The 18,773-nt window shown below is 58.8% G+C and overlaps 1 protein-coding gene across 1 annotated transcript in view; it reads left to right on the forward strand.

Annotated features, from left to right (window-relative positions):
• The first annotated feature begins 8,422 nt into the window (after positions 1-8,422).
• The window catches only part of ADAMTS7 (ADAM metallopeptidase with thrombospondin type 1 motif 7), a 39,458-nt gene continuing 29,107 nt past the window's right edge, over positions 8,423-18,773 (forward strand). The window contains exons 1-4 of the mRNA XM_081831898.1: positions 8,423-8,767; positions 15,963-16,318; positions 17,921-18,231; positions 18,371-18,392. Of these exons, the coding sequence (XP_081688024.1) occupies positions 8,659-8,767; positions 15,963-16,318; positions 17,921-18,231; positions 18,371-18,392 (798 nt within the window). The 5' untranslated portion in view covers positions 8,423-8,658. The remainder of the gene's footprint in view (positions 8,768-15,962; positions 16,319-17,920; positions 18,232-18,370; positions 18,393-18,773) is intronic.

Here is an 18,773-nt window from a genome sequence, read left to right on the forward strand (position 1 = left end):
CTCCTCCTCCCCCTCCCGCTCCTCCTCCTCCTCCTCCTCCCCCTGCCCCCCTCCTCCTCCTTCTTCCCATTGTTCCCAGGTTCCTCTCTGTGGTGGACAGTCCCCCACTGGCCCTAGCTCTTTCCTTCTTTCCTGCCTTCATCAGGAACAATGGCAGGGCATGCCACCAGGTGCTGGGCCATGGTCCCCAGAGGCCAGGCCTTCCCCACGTCTCCTGCCCGCCATCAGTCCCCACAGCCAGACCTGCTCCTAGGCCTCTGCCTCCCTTGCCCAGGAGAAGGAGAATCAGCAACACGTGGGATTCTCTGCCCAGTGATCAGAAAGGGGGAAATTAACCCAATTACTCAGCTCTAGTCTGGGCCGGACCCTGGATGAACTAGTAATCTGATAGCAAGTTTACAAAATTAGAGCATACTTGCAACCCTGGGGCCTAGGGATGTCTTCCTCTGGTGGGAGGTGTCACTGTGTATCAGGTGGCCTGTTTTAGTCTCTGTGCTCTGGCCACTAACGTGCTGTGTGATTTGGGGCAAGGCCTCTCTAGTCCCTGCTTCCTTCTCTGTAAAATGGTCTCTAAGTTCTCATACTCTAAGAGCTCTCTGTGCACCCGCTGTCTTCGTTCATTCATGTATGACTTGTTGGGTGTTTCAGCCCAGGTCCTCCACATTCAGAAGGAGAGTCAGATCACAGCACGCCCCTGACCAAAACCCTCCATGACCTCCTGTCCCATTTAGAGTAAGATCCTCACTCCTCACCTGGCCACAGGCCCTGCCTGATCTGGTGCCTGCTCTCTGACCAGTCAGTCCTCTAACCCCACCCACTCAGCACTGGGATCCACCTACGGGGCCTGGGCCTCCCTCCAGAGCACCAAACCTTTGTTTGCCTCGGGGGTCTTTGCACTTGCCAGACCCTCTGCTTGGAATGCTTTCCCCAGTTTGCTCCAAGACTGGCTCCTTCTTACCCCACAGGTCTCAGATCAAATGTTGCCTCCTCCAAGAAGTCCTCCCTGACCACTCTACCTATATCCCCAACTCCACCCCACCTCAAGTCTCCCTCTCATCACCCTAGGATTTAAAAAAACCTTTTAAGTAAAATGTAATATCCACACACATGCCCATGTGTCATAAGTGTATAGATGATGGATTTCCACAGACCAAACACACCCATGAAACCAGCACCCACATCAAGAAGCAAAGCATGACACATGGAGGGGGTTGGTGAAGGACCGTGGCATGAAAGCCTGCAGGACATTGCCTATTCTATTCTAGGCCCAGCATTTGGGGACCGTTGTGATGGAGACAGAGCTGGACCAGCATCAGTCCTACCCCAGGAGCTCAAGGGGCATAGGGGAGCACAGGGAAGGAGGAAATGAGTGGGGGACACACAGTGCTAGGGGCAGAGGTCGTGGGGCAGAGCGGGAGGGCCGAGCTCTGAGCTGGGCCTGCAGGACTCAGCAATTGTGAGCACACCTTGTGGGGTGGGCCCTGGTTGTGAGGAGACCCCCTGTGGGCCCCAGGCAGGCAGAGCTGGAGGGGCAGTGGGGGACATGGGCTGGAAAGTGCATTCACTAGGATGGGGGGGATGGCCTAGAGAAGGCGGGAGGGCGCATGGAGCCAGGGGAGGGGGCAGTGCTGAGACGGGCGGAGGGGACGCTGTCCCTCTCCTTGGCTGAGCACCCCCGGTGTCCAGGCCCAGGGCCAGGACTGTCACAAGAATCGACTCCTCCAACCCCTATGGCCCCCTATGAGGTGGGGGGCAGGGCCCCATTGACACCGGAGGGAAATGAGGGGCCTCCCGTCTACCCCATGTGGCTCTGTCTAATAGCATCTCCAAGGACCTGCACTCAGGACCCACCCAAGAGGAAGCAGTCATGGCTGGGAGAGGGTTGCAGGTTGGGGACATTTAGTTTTCTTTTCTAAAAACAATCTCTTGGCTATTGTTAGGACAGTGGAAAAATAACACTTCCATAGATCATTTTTCACCACTGATGTGGCCAGTGTTTGCCCCGGTGGGATAATTCCCCCACAGAGAGATCACAGGTGGCTGAGTCACCGGGCCGCGCTGTTCTGGGCTCCTGCCTCACAGTCCCTGCCAAGGCCGCCCGGGCCCTCCCGGAGCGCCACGCTCTGTGGTGCTGGGAAGATCGCAGAGAGGATGTGCCCAGCGGTCCTGGACAGCCCCCAGGATTCGCAGGGTCCGGGAAGCAGGGGACAGCGGGGCCACGGCGGGGACAGGCCTGGCTCAGGAGCCCCCTTGGAGCTGCATCCCCTCCCCCCACAGAACCTGCCATGGGCATGTGTGGTGGGGAGGTCGGGGCGGGTTGGGAGGCTTTCCAGCTTCCGTGGAGCACCATTTGACTCTTTAAGTATTACTTGGATATATATGCAAATTAAACACCAAAAGACAAACACTTTTGCAAATTTGACAGGTGCCAAGTGCTTCATGTGTGCGTGGACCGGCACTCCCTTCCTCCCCCGTGAGGATGAGCCTCACCCGGTGTGTGTTCTCGGAACTCGGCGTGTGCGGCCAGGGAGGTGAGACGGTTGGAGCCTGGCACTGGGGAGCACGCAGATCCGATCTGGGGCCTGCTCTGTCAGTTACTGTGTGACCTCATGCCAGTGACATAAGGTCTATTTCTCTCGCCTGCGAACTGGATATTAACTCTCACCTCGCAGGCTGCTCGAGGGTTAACTAGAAAATTCCGGTAAAGCATCTGCCATGTACGGGAGCCAATGTTAGCTCAGGAATGAAAGGACTCGGATTCTACCAGAGCGAGCAGCTGTAAACGGGGTAGTGGGACTGGGGGTGGGGGGTGCAGGGCCCACACAGGGTACACAGGGGACCTGCTGTCCGCAGGCCCGGTGGCCAGGGCACCCGGCGGCCGGATCTCCAGGTGTTGGCCTTCCCCGAGCCTCCTGTGTGATCCACTACGGTTACAGGCAGTTCTCCAGGGTCTTCCCAGAACATTCACCCACTTTTCAGAGGAGCAACGCCCCCATTCCCTTGCACTCAGATTTGGGGTTATCTCTTTCATTATGTTTCATATCCTAGCAACAGGATCGAGAGTCCAAGAACTGAACTCTACGTCAGAAACCATTTTCCTGGGAACTTTGAAGGCAGGGTCTGCTGGCCTCTTGCTCATGGAGTTACTGGAGAGAATCCTGTGCATTTCCGACCATGGTCTTTGTGACCGTTACCCCTGCTCTGGAAACTCCCGGCGTGACTTTTCTCAAGTACCGGAGTACCTGAGTGTTGGCACGTAAAGATGCGGGGAGGCTGTGTTCCTGTGTGGATCTGTTTGCTTTTTCTCCATTGTGCTGGATGCCAGTAAACTCTTCCAATCTGGAAATTTCGGTGCTTCCGTCTGAGATGCATCCTCTCTGCTTGATGGTCTTCTCTGTTCCCTCTGATCTTTCCAGGTCTCCTGGTTTTCGGATGTTGGATTTATGGAGCATTGTAATAGGAAGAAGTTTTGCTTTTGATGTAGGCACATCTATTAACTTTTTTTCCCCTACAGATTTTGCTGTTGATTTCATCTTTAAAGTATTCTTCCCAACCCCCAAATTATATAACCAGGTCCATTTTTAATGTTGGTGAGAGTAATTTCATAATAAGGCTCGTGCTGTTTTCATTCAACTCAGCTCCACTGCAGGCAACACACGTGAGTTTTCGTCGGGTGAATCAAGGCGAGAAACAATCTATTGATTAAAAAAAGAAAAAGAGAAACAGCCCATGTAATCTATTTTATCCAGGATTTTATTACCAGCAAAGATTCTGTTTTCCTTTTTTTCTTCTTTTAAAGATTTTATTAAGTAATCTTTACACGCAGCGTGGGGCTCGAACTCATGACCCCGAGATCCAGTCACATGCTCCCCCGACTGAGCCAGCCAGGAACTCTGAGATTCTGGTTTTTAAATGTTGAAACAAGTATTTTCTTTACAAAAGTTAATAAAATTCATGGGAAAAAATGTTGAAGGATAAATGAGCAGAAAGAGTCCCAGGCCCTCAGTAAATGCAACAGAAAAGCCTAAGAAGTTTTCAAATTATTTCCAGACACAGGGATATGGGACACCCATTGCTGAAGGGATGGCAGGACAGAGAAGGAAAGCAGCCGAGGTGATGAGCGGCTGGAGTGCATGGGCCGCGAGAGGCGGGAGCGGGACCAGGGGGGCCAGGTTCGTGCCAGGCTCAGGCTGGGTGTGCGGCTCACGTGCAGAGCTGCTTGGATTCGCAGGCAACAGTCTCCTCCCGCGGTCCTGGTGGGTGCCGGCCCGTGAGACCAGGCCCGGTCCTCTGGGGGCTGCTGGGCTTGGGGTGGAGGCCAGAGGGACTGGACTCAGCCTGGCCCCTGGCCCCTGGCACTTGCCAGGCGCTCGTGAACGGAAGCCTCCGCGAATCCCTGGTGAAGGGGAAGGGGCCTATTTCCCACGCATCTAGCTGCCCGAGGAAACAGCTCCAGAAGGAGGAGATGCAACACAATGGCCCCTTTGATGACAGCAGTCCAAACTGGCCATCTGGGGGGACAGGGCGCGCAGCGGCCAGGGACCCAGGTGCCGCAGGCAGGCCCGGCCGGGCCCCGACACCCCCACATCTGGGGCCTTCGGCAGATGACATGGCCTGTGGGTGCTGCAGTTCTCCACTGGTACACCGAGGATAGTGATGACCTCTACTTCACCTTGGGAGCAGGACACTTGAGACATTGCAGATGGGGCGTTGGGCCAGCACATGGGACTCGGTGCATGTTTGATGTCACATTTGACCTCTGTCTAATGACCATTCTCACTGCCCAGGGGGCTGCTGGCCAGGCAGCGGCCGGCCGATGGCTCAGAACTCTGCAGGTGGATAGCCGCCGGGACTCCCATGCTGTTGTCCCTCTCGGCATGGGGCAGGCCACCCTCCCAAGGCCCGGGTAGTTGGCAGGGAAGGTGCTGTGCTTCAGAGATGGTGACAAATTGAGAACACCCAGTGCCTGTCCCACGGAGGGGGCTTTTAGGGCATCCTTGTTTAGCAATCTGCCCCCTACACCGGAATTTAGAATTACTTCTGCAACTCTTGCAATGTACTGGGGTGGGAGAGACCCACCAAAAAAAGTGCCTTTGATTTGGCAATACCTATCTCTCTGCCCAAGTTACAGACACACATGCCCGGGACGGCAAGCCCGGTGCTGGATCTGATCCCACCGATGTACTCACCCTCGTGCACGGAGGATGGTCACAGCGAGAGCCTGCTGCTTAGAATACATGAGTGGGTAAAACAAAGGTTTCCTCCCCTCTTGCAGTTCACGATCCGGTGTGTGCACCCCATGCTAAGAAGCCATTAAATGCTGTGACAGATCCACAAGCAAGGATGTGGAGCCATGTCCAAGCTACGCTGTCAAGGGAAAAAAGCCAGGTTCAGACAGAGCGGATGTGTGTCGTCCTGGGAGGATTCGTGAGAGCCTGAGGCAGAAACGGCCCCTGGGGAGGAGCACCGAGGGGCCGGGACGACCCGCTTTGGGAGGAAGAGTTACTTTTCACTGTGTGTAGAGTATGTTTACCCTGTGCTTGCCTGACCCAAAAAACGCAAAGTAAAGCCAAACACTAGAACATAAGGCTTTTGGTTTGCCACACGTGTCTTCAGACGATTTATTCCACTAACCAGAGATTTTCAACCCGGGCACTAGAGACGGTCGCCCTGGGTAATCCCTCGCGGTGGGGCTGCCCGTGCCCTGTGGGAGGTTCAGCGACATCCCTGGCCTCTACCCACCGGATGTCCGTGGCACCTCCCCCTTGGCTGTGACAACCAAAAATGTCTCCAGACATTGCAAAATTCCACGGAGGTGAAATCACCCCTGGCTGAGAACAACCGCCCAAGAAAACCCGTGAAGTGGGGAGTGGGGATCAGCGTCTCCGTTAGTCGGATACGACGGTTGAGGCCCAGAGTTTTTATTAAATTTTTAAAAATTGTGTGCCTCATTTTGTCACTGTTACCTATTCATTTGTAATCTTAAATAGACAACGCTCTGTTCTGCTTGCTACCTTTTAAGCAAACTATCAACATATGCATGGATGTATAGAAGCAGAATACTTCTAGTTTCTGATTTAGTTTGATGAGTTTCTGATCATGTTTTAGCTAAGTTAAATCTCACTGGGAATGTTGGGCTGCGTGGCACAGTGATCATTTAAAACATAAAATAATCTGTCAAGGTTTGGGAGGGGGACTCTAATTGGACGTTCTGAACAATTACATCAAACATGCTGAAGTATCATCTCTCTTGCTTTGTTCAAAATGTACTCTTTGCTCCCCAAATTTGGAGTTGGACTTGTTTTTCCGGTTGGGTGATTATGCACGTCCCGAGGGCAGGACGGAGCTCATCATGCCTTTGTACCGCGAGCTGTCCAGCCTGGTTTGTGAGGAGGTGCACACAGGATAAAGGTCAGGACCCGGGACTGCAGCGGAAGCAGGTGGACCTGAAAACACACACTCTCTCCAAGAGGCCTCGAATCGGTGTGGGCCTTGGTGGCTGGCCACAGGCGCGAGGCTCGCAGGTCATGGAGTTGGCCGGGGAGGGCTGTGTGTCCCCTCGCCCGATCCTCTTCGTCTCTTGGGTGTACTGTGCTGGGGGCTGGATCACGAAGGCAAGTAAGACCCGACGCTGCATCTCACAGTGGGTGGGGCTCGCAGACCCACGAGCAGACCACAGGCCCTCCGTGTGATGGGTGCCATGCCTGGCGGGGCAACGGGTGTTCTGGGAGCCCTGAGAAGGGAAAGGGAGGCTGCCCGTGAGCGCTGACACGTTCAGCGTCTGCAAGGACAAATCTCAGGTGTACCAGGTCTACGCCCACCTTTTGCCTTCACAGCACATGGCTGGCCCTCATCACTCCGGTGGCTCCACTCAAAGGGCCCATCTTCAGATGCCTTCCCTGACCACCCTCCAGTCTCCCAGCTTTATTCCCCTGCAGCCCCTCTCAACCGTGGGTCTTGTTTCAATGTCTGTCGCTGTGCCCATGGTCTGGGGTCCTCTTCCGGAGTGAGGGCCCCTGACAACGGACACTGTGTCCATGTCGTTCGCTACATCTGCAGGGTGAGGAGGCGATGGGCCAGGCCAAGGAGGGTGGAGTGCTGGAGTGGGGTGGGGGGCATCTCTAGAATGCTCAGGGCCGGTCAAGATGAGGACTGAGCAGGGTCCAGGGGCTCAGGCACCAAAACGGAGGCTGGAGGAGGGGTGAGCCTGGGGAACCAACAGGAGGGGAGAGGTCCAGACACGCCCTGGAGAAGGGGGACTGAGAAGGGGAGCAGAGGGGCAGGGTGGAAGCCTTTGTCTCAAACCGCTGAGTGCCCGTCACAGATGCTTGGTGCACAGGGTGAGGGGTGTGTGGCTGGATGTGCGTGCATTGTCCCTGCATTGGGGGTGAGGGGGGGATGGAAGGTGGCTGGGTGGGAGCTAGGGGTCGAGCAGCGAATGTAGCTAGGAGGGGCTGGTAGGTGGGCAGAGGAAGAAGGTGACTCGGGACCAGAGGAAGAACACACACAACAGGATGAGGAGGGTGGTCAGGGGAGGGTGGGAAAGTCGACGGTCAGGTCTGAAGGGCACCTGGTCCCCAGGTTTCAGTCGTGGGGCAGTTGGGAGCTGGTGGCAGAGGTGGGATGAAAGGTCTCTGGAAATGAGGACGTCAAGGAACTCAGTGGCCAGGGCTTCCTGAGTCCCAGGAGGACAGCAGGAGCCGGAAGCGAGCTTCCAGGAATGAGGGACAGTGCCGGGGAGGTCTCAGCGAGGAGGTGTGTGGGCCTCAGAGGGCAGGGGCGGGAAGCTGACCACTGCCGAGCCCGGGAACTCGAGGAGGTCCCTGCGCAGGGCCAGGGTGAGCGAAGGCAGGAGTGTCCTGGGAGCGGGCTCCTGCGAGCACAGGAGGAAGTGCGGCGGCCACCGAGGACAGATGGCCGGCCCACGCCCGCGGGACCCCGCTTCGGCCGGCGCTAACCCAACGGCTGCGCAGGACGGAGACTGGACACTAGGGCTGCGGGACCCGCCTCGCGTGGGAGCCGCCGCCCACCGGTCAGGCCTCTCTCCTGAGCCGGCTTTGGAGCAGAGTCCACCTGGGGGTCCCCGGGAGGCCTCCGGACCCCTTTTCCTAGGGAGCCCGGCCGGTTCGGGGAAGGCCGACATTCCGGAAATTCCGGCTTCTAGGGGGGCTTGGAGGGTCGCGGCCCGAGGCCCGGCTCGGCTCCGCCGCCAGAGGACGCCCGCGGCCGGGCGGCCGGTCGGGGCCGTCGGGGGGCGCCGCGCGCGTCCGGCCCGGGCCCGCCCCCTAACAGCGGCCGGCGGGGCCCGCGGGGCTGCGGGGGCGGGGCCGGGCCGGGAGGGGCGGGGCTGCGGGAGGGGCGGGGCTGCGCGGCTTGGCCGCGCGGCCCCCTCCCGCCCTCCCTCCCTCACTCCTCTCCTCTCTCTCTTTCTTTCTTTCTTTCTTCCTCGCCGTCGGGTTCTCGGTCCCTGGAGCCTCCTGCGCCGCCGAGGGGGCGGGCCCTGCAGCCTTTGTTGCCGCAGGCCGGGTCCCGACGCCGGAGCTGCGCGCAGGCCGGGCATGTCCTGAGCCGGACCCGGACCGGACAGCGAGCGGACGGGACGGACGAGAGCCCGCGCGTGGGGTTCTCCCCCCGACCCCGGCGCCGCCCGCCCTGGCCATGCCCGGCCGCCCGAGCGCCCGCAGCGCCCGCAGCCACGCGCCGCGGCTGCGCCCCCTGATCCTGCTGCTCTGCGCCCTGGCGCCCGGCGACCCCGGACCCGCACCAGGTGGGTGGCCGCCCCTCCCCGCCGGCCGGCCCCGCGCGCCCTCCGCGTCCCCCGCGGGCTTGGGACCGGGTAGGGCCGGGGGGCGAAGCCGCGCACCCGGCGGCCCCCTGCCTGTGCCTGGAGGCAGCCCCTCCGCCCTCGGGCGTACGGCGCGGGGCCCCTCCGGTTCTGGTCCGCGCGCCCAGGGCTCGGTGTCGAGCCTCGTCGGCGCCTGGTCCGCAGAGCAGCCCGCCGGCACGCAGCGGGCGGGGGCGCGGGGTCACAGCTCCGGGCTGCGGCGGGCGGTCGGCGGCGCGGGGGCACGACTCGCGCGCCCCTAGCACTTCCTGCCTCCCTTCCCCCGAGTGTGCAGAAGCCCGAGCGCAGCGGAGGGGAGCTTCTCTCCCGATCCTGGGCTCGGCTCTCCCTGCCCCGCCCGGCCGGCCTCCGACGAGCCTCTGGCCCGCGGCCAGGTCTTTCCTTGGCCGCGGAGCTCCAGGCGCGTCTGAGGCAGCCGGCCTGGGAGTTTAGGAGCTGAGGGTCTAGGAGACCCCAGGCCCCGCGGCCAGGGATCCCCTAATCTGATGGGAGCCGGTCGGATAGCCGGGAGAGCCATGCGGGCGAAGCGGTCAGGAAGGCTTTGTAGGGGAGGGGAGGCCAGAGCCAGGAGGGACGGGGGATGGATGAACTCCGGGTGGGCTGGAGGGGGTGGGGGCGTCCCTGTGGCAGGGCGTGGGCCGCATTAGGCCTGCGTGCTGGGGATGGGGGACTCCTGCCTCCCCAGTGCAGGGACTGATTAGAAAAGCATCCGAGGCCGTAGCGTAGGAGGCATTTAAACCAGATCTTAGAGGTTTGGGGGAGCCATTGAGGGGAGTAGCTCATGGATGCGGGGTTTTAGGGAGGTTCCCTCTAGCAGCAGTGTGGACAGGATGGAGAGGAGCAAATATTTAATGCGTTCTTATTTCTCATCATCTCTGCAACAGCCTTGCAAGGCAGGTGATAGAAAGTTCTTTCAGGATCCAGGGGACAGGCTCGGACAGCGTACCCTGCCAGGTTGGGCCCCTTAGTTACGGCGTGAATCCTGTTTTCCCACTGCCCAGAGCAGGGTCTATGAGGACTGACCAGGTGATGGAGATGAGGCAGCAGGAAGTGGTTGCTCCAGGGAACTGTCCCTGAGCCGAGACTTGGGTCCAGGCCCCCTGGCAGTGGTGGGAGGAATGGGGGGTCAGGACCCTCTCCACTTCCACTGCAGGCCAGACCCGTGTAGGAGCTTGGCCAACCCCCTGCCCCTCCAGGGCTGTAGTTAAGTGGGGAGAATGGTATTTTCCCCCGCAGGGTGCTTGTGAGGATCCAGATGCTGAATGTCAGTTGCTTAGCACAGGGTAGAGTGACCCACAGAGACCCAGTGAGACTAGGGAGACCTTGGGGAGTCCTGTGGCTCGGACCTGCCATTTGGCAGTGGAAACAGGGCAGGTACCCTCTCCCATCTAATCTGCCCGCACCCCCGGGGGGAATGTCTGTTCTGGTATCCCCACAGGTACACAGTGTGGGACTCCCCACCTGCCCCCACTCAGGATGCCTGAGCCCCAGCTGCTGAGCTGTCTGTCATTTTCTGTGGGGCTGCCCCAGGAGTCCTCGACCAGGGGCTCTACCCACTCAACACTACCTTCTTTGAGACCAAAAGGCCATATCCTGGACTCACTTTTAGGAAAGTGTATTGTGAGTTTTTCTCCTGTGACTAATCAAGGGACTTGTTGGGGTTGATGGGACCGGGGCCCAGTAATGCCCCACCCTAATTGCTGAATGGCATGTGTGAGCCCTGTGTGCATGCCGGGCACACACAGGCTGACCAGAGGAGGGCGGCACCTGTCTCTCGCACACTCGCACACTCTGGTTATTTTTTCCTCTTTGGCATGAGCGTGGGGTCAGGTCGTTTGAAGGGCTGGACTGTAACTCTGGTTTCTGATAGGGAGGGGAGCGTAAACACGTTGGCATTTCTCTGGTAGAAGCGGCAAAGTGACAGTTCTGTCACCTAGGGATGAAATTCCAAGTATTTAACACCCGGTGTGGCCGGGCTCAGTCCGTTGGAACAGGGCTCCTGACCTGGGAGTCTTGCTGCCTGGCGCTCGAAGCTGCACTCTCGTTCTGCCCTGCGGCACCCACAGAGCCTGGAGCCCACAGTTCCGGGGGTGAGAGTCTGCCAGGGGTCAGCTCTAGGAGACAGTGGAGGGGCGTCTGCCTCGTAACTCACTCGGCCCCCTTTATGAGATATTTTATTTATCTTTTTTTTTTTAAAGATTTTATTTATTCACTTGAGAGAGTGAGAGAGAGAAAAAGCACAAGAGGGGGGAGCGGGAGAGGGAGAAGCAGACTCACCGCCAAGCAGGGAGCCCGATGCGGGACTCGATCCCGGGACTCCGGGATCATGACCCGAGCCGAAGGCAGTCGCTTAACCAACTGAGCCACCCAGGCACCCCTTTATTTATCTTTTAAAAGATCTTATTTATGGGGCGCCTGGGTGGCTCAGATGGTTAAGCGTCTGCCTTCGGCTCAGGTCATGATCCCAGGGTCCTGGGATCGAGCCCCACATCCGGCTCCCTGCTTGGCAGGGAGCCTGCTTCTCCCTCTCCCTCTACTGTTCCCCCTGCTTGTACTCTCTCACTCTATCAAATAAATAAATAAAATCTTTTAAAAAAAAGATCTTATTTATTTATTTGAGAGAGAGTGCGCGTGAGAGAGAGCACGAGCAGTGGAGAGGGGCAGAGGGAGAGGGAGAAGGAGAAGCCGACTCCCCGCTGAGCAGGGAGCCCAACACAGGGCTCGATCCCAGGACCCCGAGATCATGACCTGAGCCCAAGGGAGACACTTAACTGACTGAGCCACCCAGGCGCCCCGATTCCCTTTATAAAATATTTTAATGGCAAAACAATATAAGTGACAAAAAAGATTAGTGCAGAGCAAAACAAGAACATAAAAGTTATTGCAGAGTGATAACTTCCTATAAGTCTTTCTTTTTCTTTTTTTTTACTAAAAAGCGCTTTTTTAAGCCATTAGGCAAAGAGATAAAACAGGCTTTTAAGAAATCGTGGAGTATACTTTAGAACCTCTCTTGCTAATTTTCTCTTTTAACTTAGCTCCCGATTGCTGAGTGCTGTTTCCTGTTGTCAGCACCTACATGGGAGCTCATTCAACTCACACAGCCGAAGGGAGCAGGTGTGGTGATGATCGTACCCATTTTACAGGTGGAGAAACAGACTCTGAGTGGTTCAGTAACTTACCCATGGGCTAACAGCTGCGGGTGGCAGAGCTCAGATTCATATCGGGCTGTCTGGAGAGTACATGCATCCTCATGCCTTTTATCTGCCTTTCGGTCACATTTCTGAACCGAATAGGCTGCTTCTTTATAACCCACTTTGAATTTCTGTCTTATGATGTTTGCCCAAGGTCTACAGCGGGGATGCTCAGCAGGACCGTACATCCCGAGGGACGTGGATCCCTCCCTAGGGACACTTGTTTGGAGTTCTTGGGGCCACTTCTCCCCCGTGATTCAGATTCCCCCATCACATTTGTACCCCACCTCCGCCCGATGCACCGAGCACACTGCTCTTGCCCAGGAGCGGGCCGTACAGCTCTGGTTCCTCAGGACCCCAGGCGCTTCGGGCCGGTTGGCACCACACACCCTTACCCTCAACTGGCTCTAGCAGCCTTGCGGGGGGATTGCCCGTGCCCGGGGCACCGCTGGGAATAATGCTTAAAAACAGAGCCTTGGGATGCAGCTGCGGTCTCGTTCCCGCCTCTTTGTCCTGTGCTGCTCCTTCCAATCACGGCCCTGGGTTCTCCGTGCGGGCGGGGAGACCGAGGCTCAGCACCATGATGAAGGGACTGCCCGGGCCGCACAGCTATGGAATGGCCGAGCTGGGACCCGAACCCTTCTGTGTTCTAAGCCCATGTTCCTGACAGTGCCTTATTTTGTCAGTCCACGGTCTCATTTTACAAGACGCGTGCGTGGGCAAGCTCACCGCCTTCTGTTGCCGGCACGTGCATTATCTCCCGGGCCCATCATGCGGTGTCCGCTCCGGGACATTCCAGGGTCAGAGGACCTCACGCCACCCTGTCTGATGAGGCTTTTCTTCACCTCTGACCATCCAGGCGGTGTCCCCTCCCCTCTCCAGGGCCGCTCAGCACTGGGCCAGGCGTGAGGGTCAGGAGGGCCCTACAACCCTTTCTCGATGTTGAGGGGAAGGACGGTGTCTCATACATTTTCCCGGACTTTGACGCACCTAACGCTCCCTCACAATTAGTAGCCATGGGTGACCCAGCAAATGCCACGCACCAGGAAAGTGTTGCATGTGAACAAACCTGGTGGGTGGCCCATCTCTTGTTCCCCCATTTCTGTTAGAAGTTTGGTGCTTTATTTATTTTTTTTAAAGATTTTATTTATTGGAGAGAGAGAGTGAGAGAGAGCATGAGAGGGGAGAGGGTCAGAGGGAGAAGCAGACTCCCCACCGAGCGGGGAGCCCGACGTGGGACTCAATCCTGGGACTCCAGGATCATGACCTGAGCCGAAGGCAGTCGCTTAACCAACTGAGCCACCCAGGCGCCCAGAAGTTCGGTGCTTTAGTCATTGAAAGACAGCATAACAAGAGGCCAAAGGGCAGCCTGCATTTAAGGATAGTTGGGAACACAATAGGGGGCAGTAGGGACGGGCGGGGGTTACGGACCCTCTCCAAGGGGGCTCCCTGCTCCATGCCAGGCACTTCTGCGAGGTGGGAATTGAGGACTGACATGGATGGATGATAAGACTTTTCAAGGAAAGTTGGGAATTGACATTTTTGGACAAGATCATGTCATTTTTAAACATAGGCAACCGATTAAATATTTTTTTCAATATTTGTGCAAGCCAAAATGAACAAACAAGATCAATGAACTGACAAAACCAAGTCTGCGGCAGTGCCATAACCCCGAATGCCCTCACGAGGACGTCAGAGCGAGGAGTCTCCTCAAACCAGCCAGCCCGCTGGCTTCCAAAGGTCAGCCTCGGAAACGGTCACGTCAGAGTCACTGCGGGGCTTAGGAACATACAGATTCTGGGGCCCCAGAGCCCCGGGGCTATGGAATCCATCTGTGGCCCGGGTCCTGAGCCCCTGCAGCCTTTCAGAGCTCTCCAGGTACCGCTGACCTCCGACCAAGTTCACTCCCCATGGAGGATTTCCGGACTTCCCTGATGACCACAGTCCCCTGGGGCTCTTGGTAAAAAACGCAGCTTCCCAGTCCCATTTCCTGGAGACGTTGATTCAGCGGGTCTGGGATGGGGCCTGGGAATTTGGTTTAATTTGGTTTTAACAAATTCTTACCCGAGAAGTCTGGAAAGTCCTTGCACTCATGTCCTCCGGAGACTTGGAGAGGGAAGCTTTGCCTGGAACCTCACGGAGTGAACCCGCCCATCTGCCTCTCGACTGACCGTGCTCTTGGACAGCACCCTGCGGGCTGCCCAGTGGGCAGCTGTGGACACTGGGGCATGTCCTCGGGGGTGGGGTGCACACCACTGGTGTGTCCAGGGCTCTCTGCACGTGGTTTGGCAGGAGACGGGCGAGTTGGTTTCTACAGCCTGGCCAGGATGGAGCTTCGGGCTGGTCTTGGCTGCCCTCTCGGCCCCAGCAGGCAGCCACAGATAGGACCCTGGCGGGACACTTGCAGGGCGTCCAGGCATTCCTATGGCCCGAGGGGTCCTTGTCCTGGGCATCCGGGATTCCGGAGAGCTGGGCATACACCCAGTTGGTCAGGGCAGGACCTCAGGCTGAGAGAAACATCAGACAGGCCAGTTTCCTAACTGCTCCTCAGAGCCTGGGGACGGCAGAGAGGGAACAGGACACGAGCATCAGCCCCAGGATCCCTGGCCCCCTCAGCGGCGCTGCTCTGATGTGTCTATGTGTCCACACAAGATTTCTTTTGAAGACCAGGTCTGGTAGCTACAGAAGTTTGAAAAACTTGATGTAGGGCAAGTCCTTTACGGCTGCGATGGGGAAACCGGCCCAGCAAGGGACGGACTGCTGAGGATGTAGAACAATGTTCCTAAAGAGACTGAAGCCATGTGGGAGACTTGGAGCCCAGTCTCAGCTCTGTTCCTCTCGCTGTGTGGCTCTGGGCCAGTTGTGCACATCTCTGAACCTCCCTTTGCTTTCTTCAGAAGCTGCCTGCAGACTTGACCACAGGTGTCATCGTCTGGAATCCCCAGCCCCAGGGACATGGGCAAATTTAGAGGATCCACGAACTCTGATGGGAAGACACCACATCTTTAAGTTTTTTACCTCTAAGTTAGCATTTCCTTCAATTATGCATATTAGTACCAAACTACAGTAGCATTCGCAGCACCTGACTTTGTTACCGAGCCAGAAGACCAACATATTTTTCTGTCTCAGATAAGATTGATGCTCATCACTACTGCAAAATTACTGTAGTTGTTAGATTTGCCCTTCGATCTTGCTTCATGCATTCATAAAGGAGCGCTTGAGTCTATATCGCACTTCCAAAATTATTTGGATGACTGTATTTCAATATAATCCGTTTCCTTGGCACTCGCTTGCATTTTATCCTATGCATCCAAAAACGTTATTCTGAGAAGGGGTCCATGGCAAAAAAGTTAAGAGTCTGGTGTTACTGGGAACTCCATGAGGACGGCGACAGGGATTCTGCCAACTGCAAATAAAGCAGGGAAGAGGGACAGGGAGCTGCCGTTTGAAAATAAAGTGGTCGGGGGAGGCTTCAGTGAGCCCTCTGAGCCGGACGGGAAGGAGGTGAAGGTTTCGTTCCGCAGCTGCGCAGCCCGGGGAAGCGAAGTGGGTTCCACCGGGAGGGGAGAGCCACGCAGCTTCACGAGGCGGGAGCAGGTGTGAGGCCAGTGGGCCGAGTGGCAGGAACTCGAGCAGGTGTAGCCGAGATGAGATTAAGAAGTTACTTTCCCCGGGGCCTCCTTGGCCATGGCCAGAGCCCTGCCACGGCAGGGTTGGGGGCCGGGGGTGGGGGGGCTCGATCAATCAGTTTGGGATGACTCCCTCAGGCCGCTGTGCGGCAAGCAGCCTAGGGGCAGGCGCGGGGTGGGGGCGGTTGGAGGTTATCGGGGTAACCCGGGCAGAGGAGCGGGCTGGGGGAGGCACCTGGGCCTCGGACTCCTCCGCGGCCCCTTCACGCGCCGGTCGCCCCGGCTTTCTCCCCGCAGGGCGCGGCGTGGACGGCAGCGCGGCGCTGGACATCGTGCACCCGGTGCGCGTGGACGCGGGGGGCTCCTTCCTGTCCTACGAGCTGTGGCCGCGCGCGCTGCGCAAGCGGGACGTGTCCGCACGCCGCGCCGCGCCCGCCTTCTACGAGCTGCAGTACCGCGGGCGCGAGCTGCGCTTCAACCTGACGGCCAATGCGCACCTGCTGGCGCCCGGCTTCGTGAGCGAGACCCGGCGGCGCGGCGGCCTGGGGCGCACGCACATCCGCGCCCGCGCGCCCGCCTGCCACCTGCTCGGCGAGGTGCAGGACCCCGAGCTGGAGGGCGGCCTGGCGGCCATCAGCGCCTGCGACGGGCTGGTGAGTGCGCCCCTCCCCCCCCACGTCGGACTCGCCGGGGGCGTTGTTCGCGCCTGCATGGTGGGGGTGCTGTCCCCCAGGAATGCGGTCCTCAGGCTTGAACTCGAGCCGGAAGCACCCGCAGGCCTCGTTAACAACAGTGTGCTAGGGTGGGCCGGGGTGGGTCTCTCAAGCCCGCATTTCTGACCCTTTCCCAGTGTGGAAGCTGCAGGTGCAGAGAGCCGACTTTGAGAATCACTGTGTAGACTGGGTAACTCCTCTAACAGTGCAGTCCTTCCCTGGGAGCCTCGGTTCTGACTGTCGCCCACGGATCCCTCTAGGCTGTTCTTCTCGGGATCAGACAGCCTCCCCGTTACCTTTCCTCCCGGGAGATGAGGCCCCCACCGCCCTGCTCCCGGTGGAGGTGATGCTGGCTAGGGCTTGCAGCCTCAATTGCCTCCCTCCGTTTGGGTGCTGGGTTGGAGCGGCTCCCACTCCGGGCGGCACAGGGACCCCTTCTGCTCCCCGCTAGGTGACCGGCTCTGCCCTCCCCACTCTGGGAGGTGCGGGTGGGGTGTGGGAAGAGTGGGGGGACGTGTGTGCATTTTCAGCCGTCCACCGTTCCTAGGAAGGCCCTCAGCTCAGAGTGCTCAGGAAGTCCATGGGCTGTAGCAGAACAGGGCCTAATGACAGACGGCCTGCATCACAGCTGCAGGTCATCTAGACCTCGGAGAGCCTGGGCCTGTCCTCCTCCATCCCGTTAATCTTGTTGAATCTCTGCAGCAGCTGAGCATATGGGTGCCAATCCCATTTACAGATGATGAGACAGGCTCGGAGGGGCACTTTGCCTGGGGCCACCCAGTTCCGCACTCGAACCCAGTCTCCGGTGGTGCACTTTCTGGTGTTCGGGGTTCTTGGCCCTGCACAGCCCAAGGGCAGACGTGGGGCCAAGGCGGGAGCTGCAGGGGAGATAAAACCCGTCTTCCTGTTGGAGGCCTGGGCTTCCTCTGGGGGTGCTGGGCTGCCCAAAGACACTTCCCAAGCCCCCCCGCCCCCCGGCCTCTCTGAATGCTGGTGGGTGTGCCTGAGACACCCCTGCCTGCCTCCCTGCTCTGGCAGGCCCTGGGACCAGGGCATAGGATGTCCTGGTGACAGTGGGCATCCCTGTGGCTTGGGTGTGGGCAGAGCGGCCCTGGGAGTGATTCATCACTTCGGCGAGATTGGGATGCAGGCCAGTTTGCAAGAGGACATAATGGCTGGCATGCCAAGAAGAGGGAGAATGGTCTGGATGCCCGGCTGCCTGACTCAAGACGGCCATCCGGGACTGCGCAGAAGATGCCATCTTAGATTTAGCGTGGCCCCATTTCCTGCTCCTGACGGGGTGGGGGGGGCAGCGTCCTCCTGAGACGGGTGGCCTCTGAGCTCAGCCTTGGGCTGTGTGAAATGGCAGGGAAGGCAGGCAGAGGGTACAGAGTCAGAGGCCCGGAGGGAGGAAAGCGCATGCATTCGGGGTCAGTCGGGTGCTGGGAGCAGTGTGGGCTCAGCTGGGCAGGATGGGCCTCGGGGACGGGTGGGCAGAGCGCCCAGTGCTGGCCCTCTCCTGTGACCCTGGCTCTTTCTCAGAAAGGTGTGTTCCAGCTCTCCAACGAGGACTACTTCATTGAGCCCCTAGACGGTGTCCCGGCCCGGCCCGGCCACGCCCAGCCCCACGTGGTCTACAAGCGCCAAGCACCTGAGAGGGAGGCAGCGCTGGGTGACTCTGGGGCTCCAGGCACCTGTGGGGTACAAGGTATGCGCCTCTGCAGCCAGCTCTGGGGGAGGGGCCGGGCCGGAGGCATCGAGCTCCTTTCCAGAAGCCTCTCCTGTCCACACCCCCACGCTCAGCTCCCCTCGAACCAAAGGGATGCAGACAGACGGACAGACCCATCACCATAGCCTGCCGCTACCTTCCAAATGGGCCACGGGCCTGAGGCCTCTGCCTGCCGGGCCTGCCCCAGCCGAGGCCCTGGGCTGACCCTCTCACGCCCACCTCACCTGCCTCCCCTCCCGCTCACTGCCTGCCGCACCTGTCAGCCATTCTTCCCCGAGTGGCCAGGCCCGTCAGGGCAGCCCACAATAGCTGACCTCTGGGCCTAGCCCACAATAGCTCTCCTCTGTTACTGGGGAGCCGGCACCTCCTCGCCCGGCGGCCACATCGCTGGCCAGTCCAGGAAAGGAGCAGCCCAGCACGGGCTGCCCGGCTCTGGGGACGGCTCGGCCAGCACGCCAGCCTCGGCGGCTGCCACAGCTCAGGGCCTCCACTCAGCGGAGCAGGCATCCAGACTCACACTTGGGGCCTCAGTCTTCCCGGCTTCCTAGATGCCTGGGGCAGGCGAGCAGGTCTCCAGTGGGGACGGCCTCCCAGGAGGGGGTGGGGCCCTGGGGTCCCCCTGTGCTGGGACCCACCAACCCCCGCGGGCAGGGAGCAACACGGGGA

The sequence above is a fragment of the Leptonychotes weddellii genome, chromosome 9 (assembly GCF_054177405.1).
Source record: "Leptonychotes weddellii isolate Sample4059 chromosome 9, ASM5417740v2, whole genome shotgun sequence".
NCBI classification, from domain to species: domain Eukaryota; kingdom Metazoa; phylum Chordata; class Mammalia; order Carnivora; family Phocidae; genus Leptonychotes; species Leptonychotes weddellii.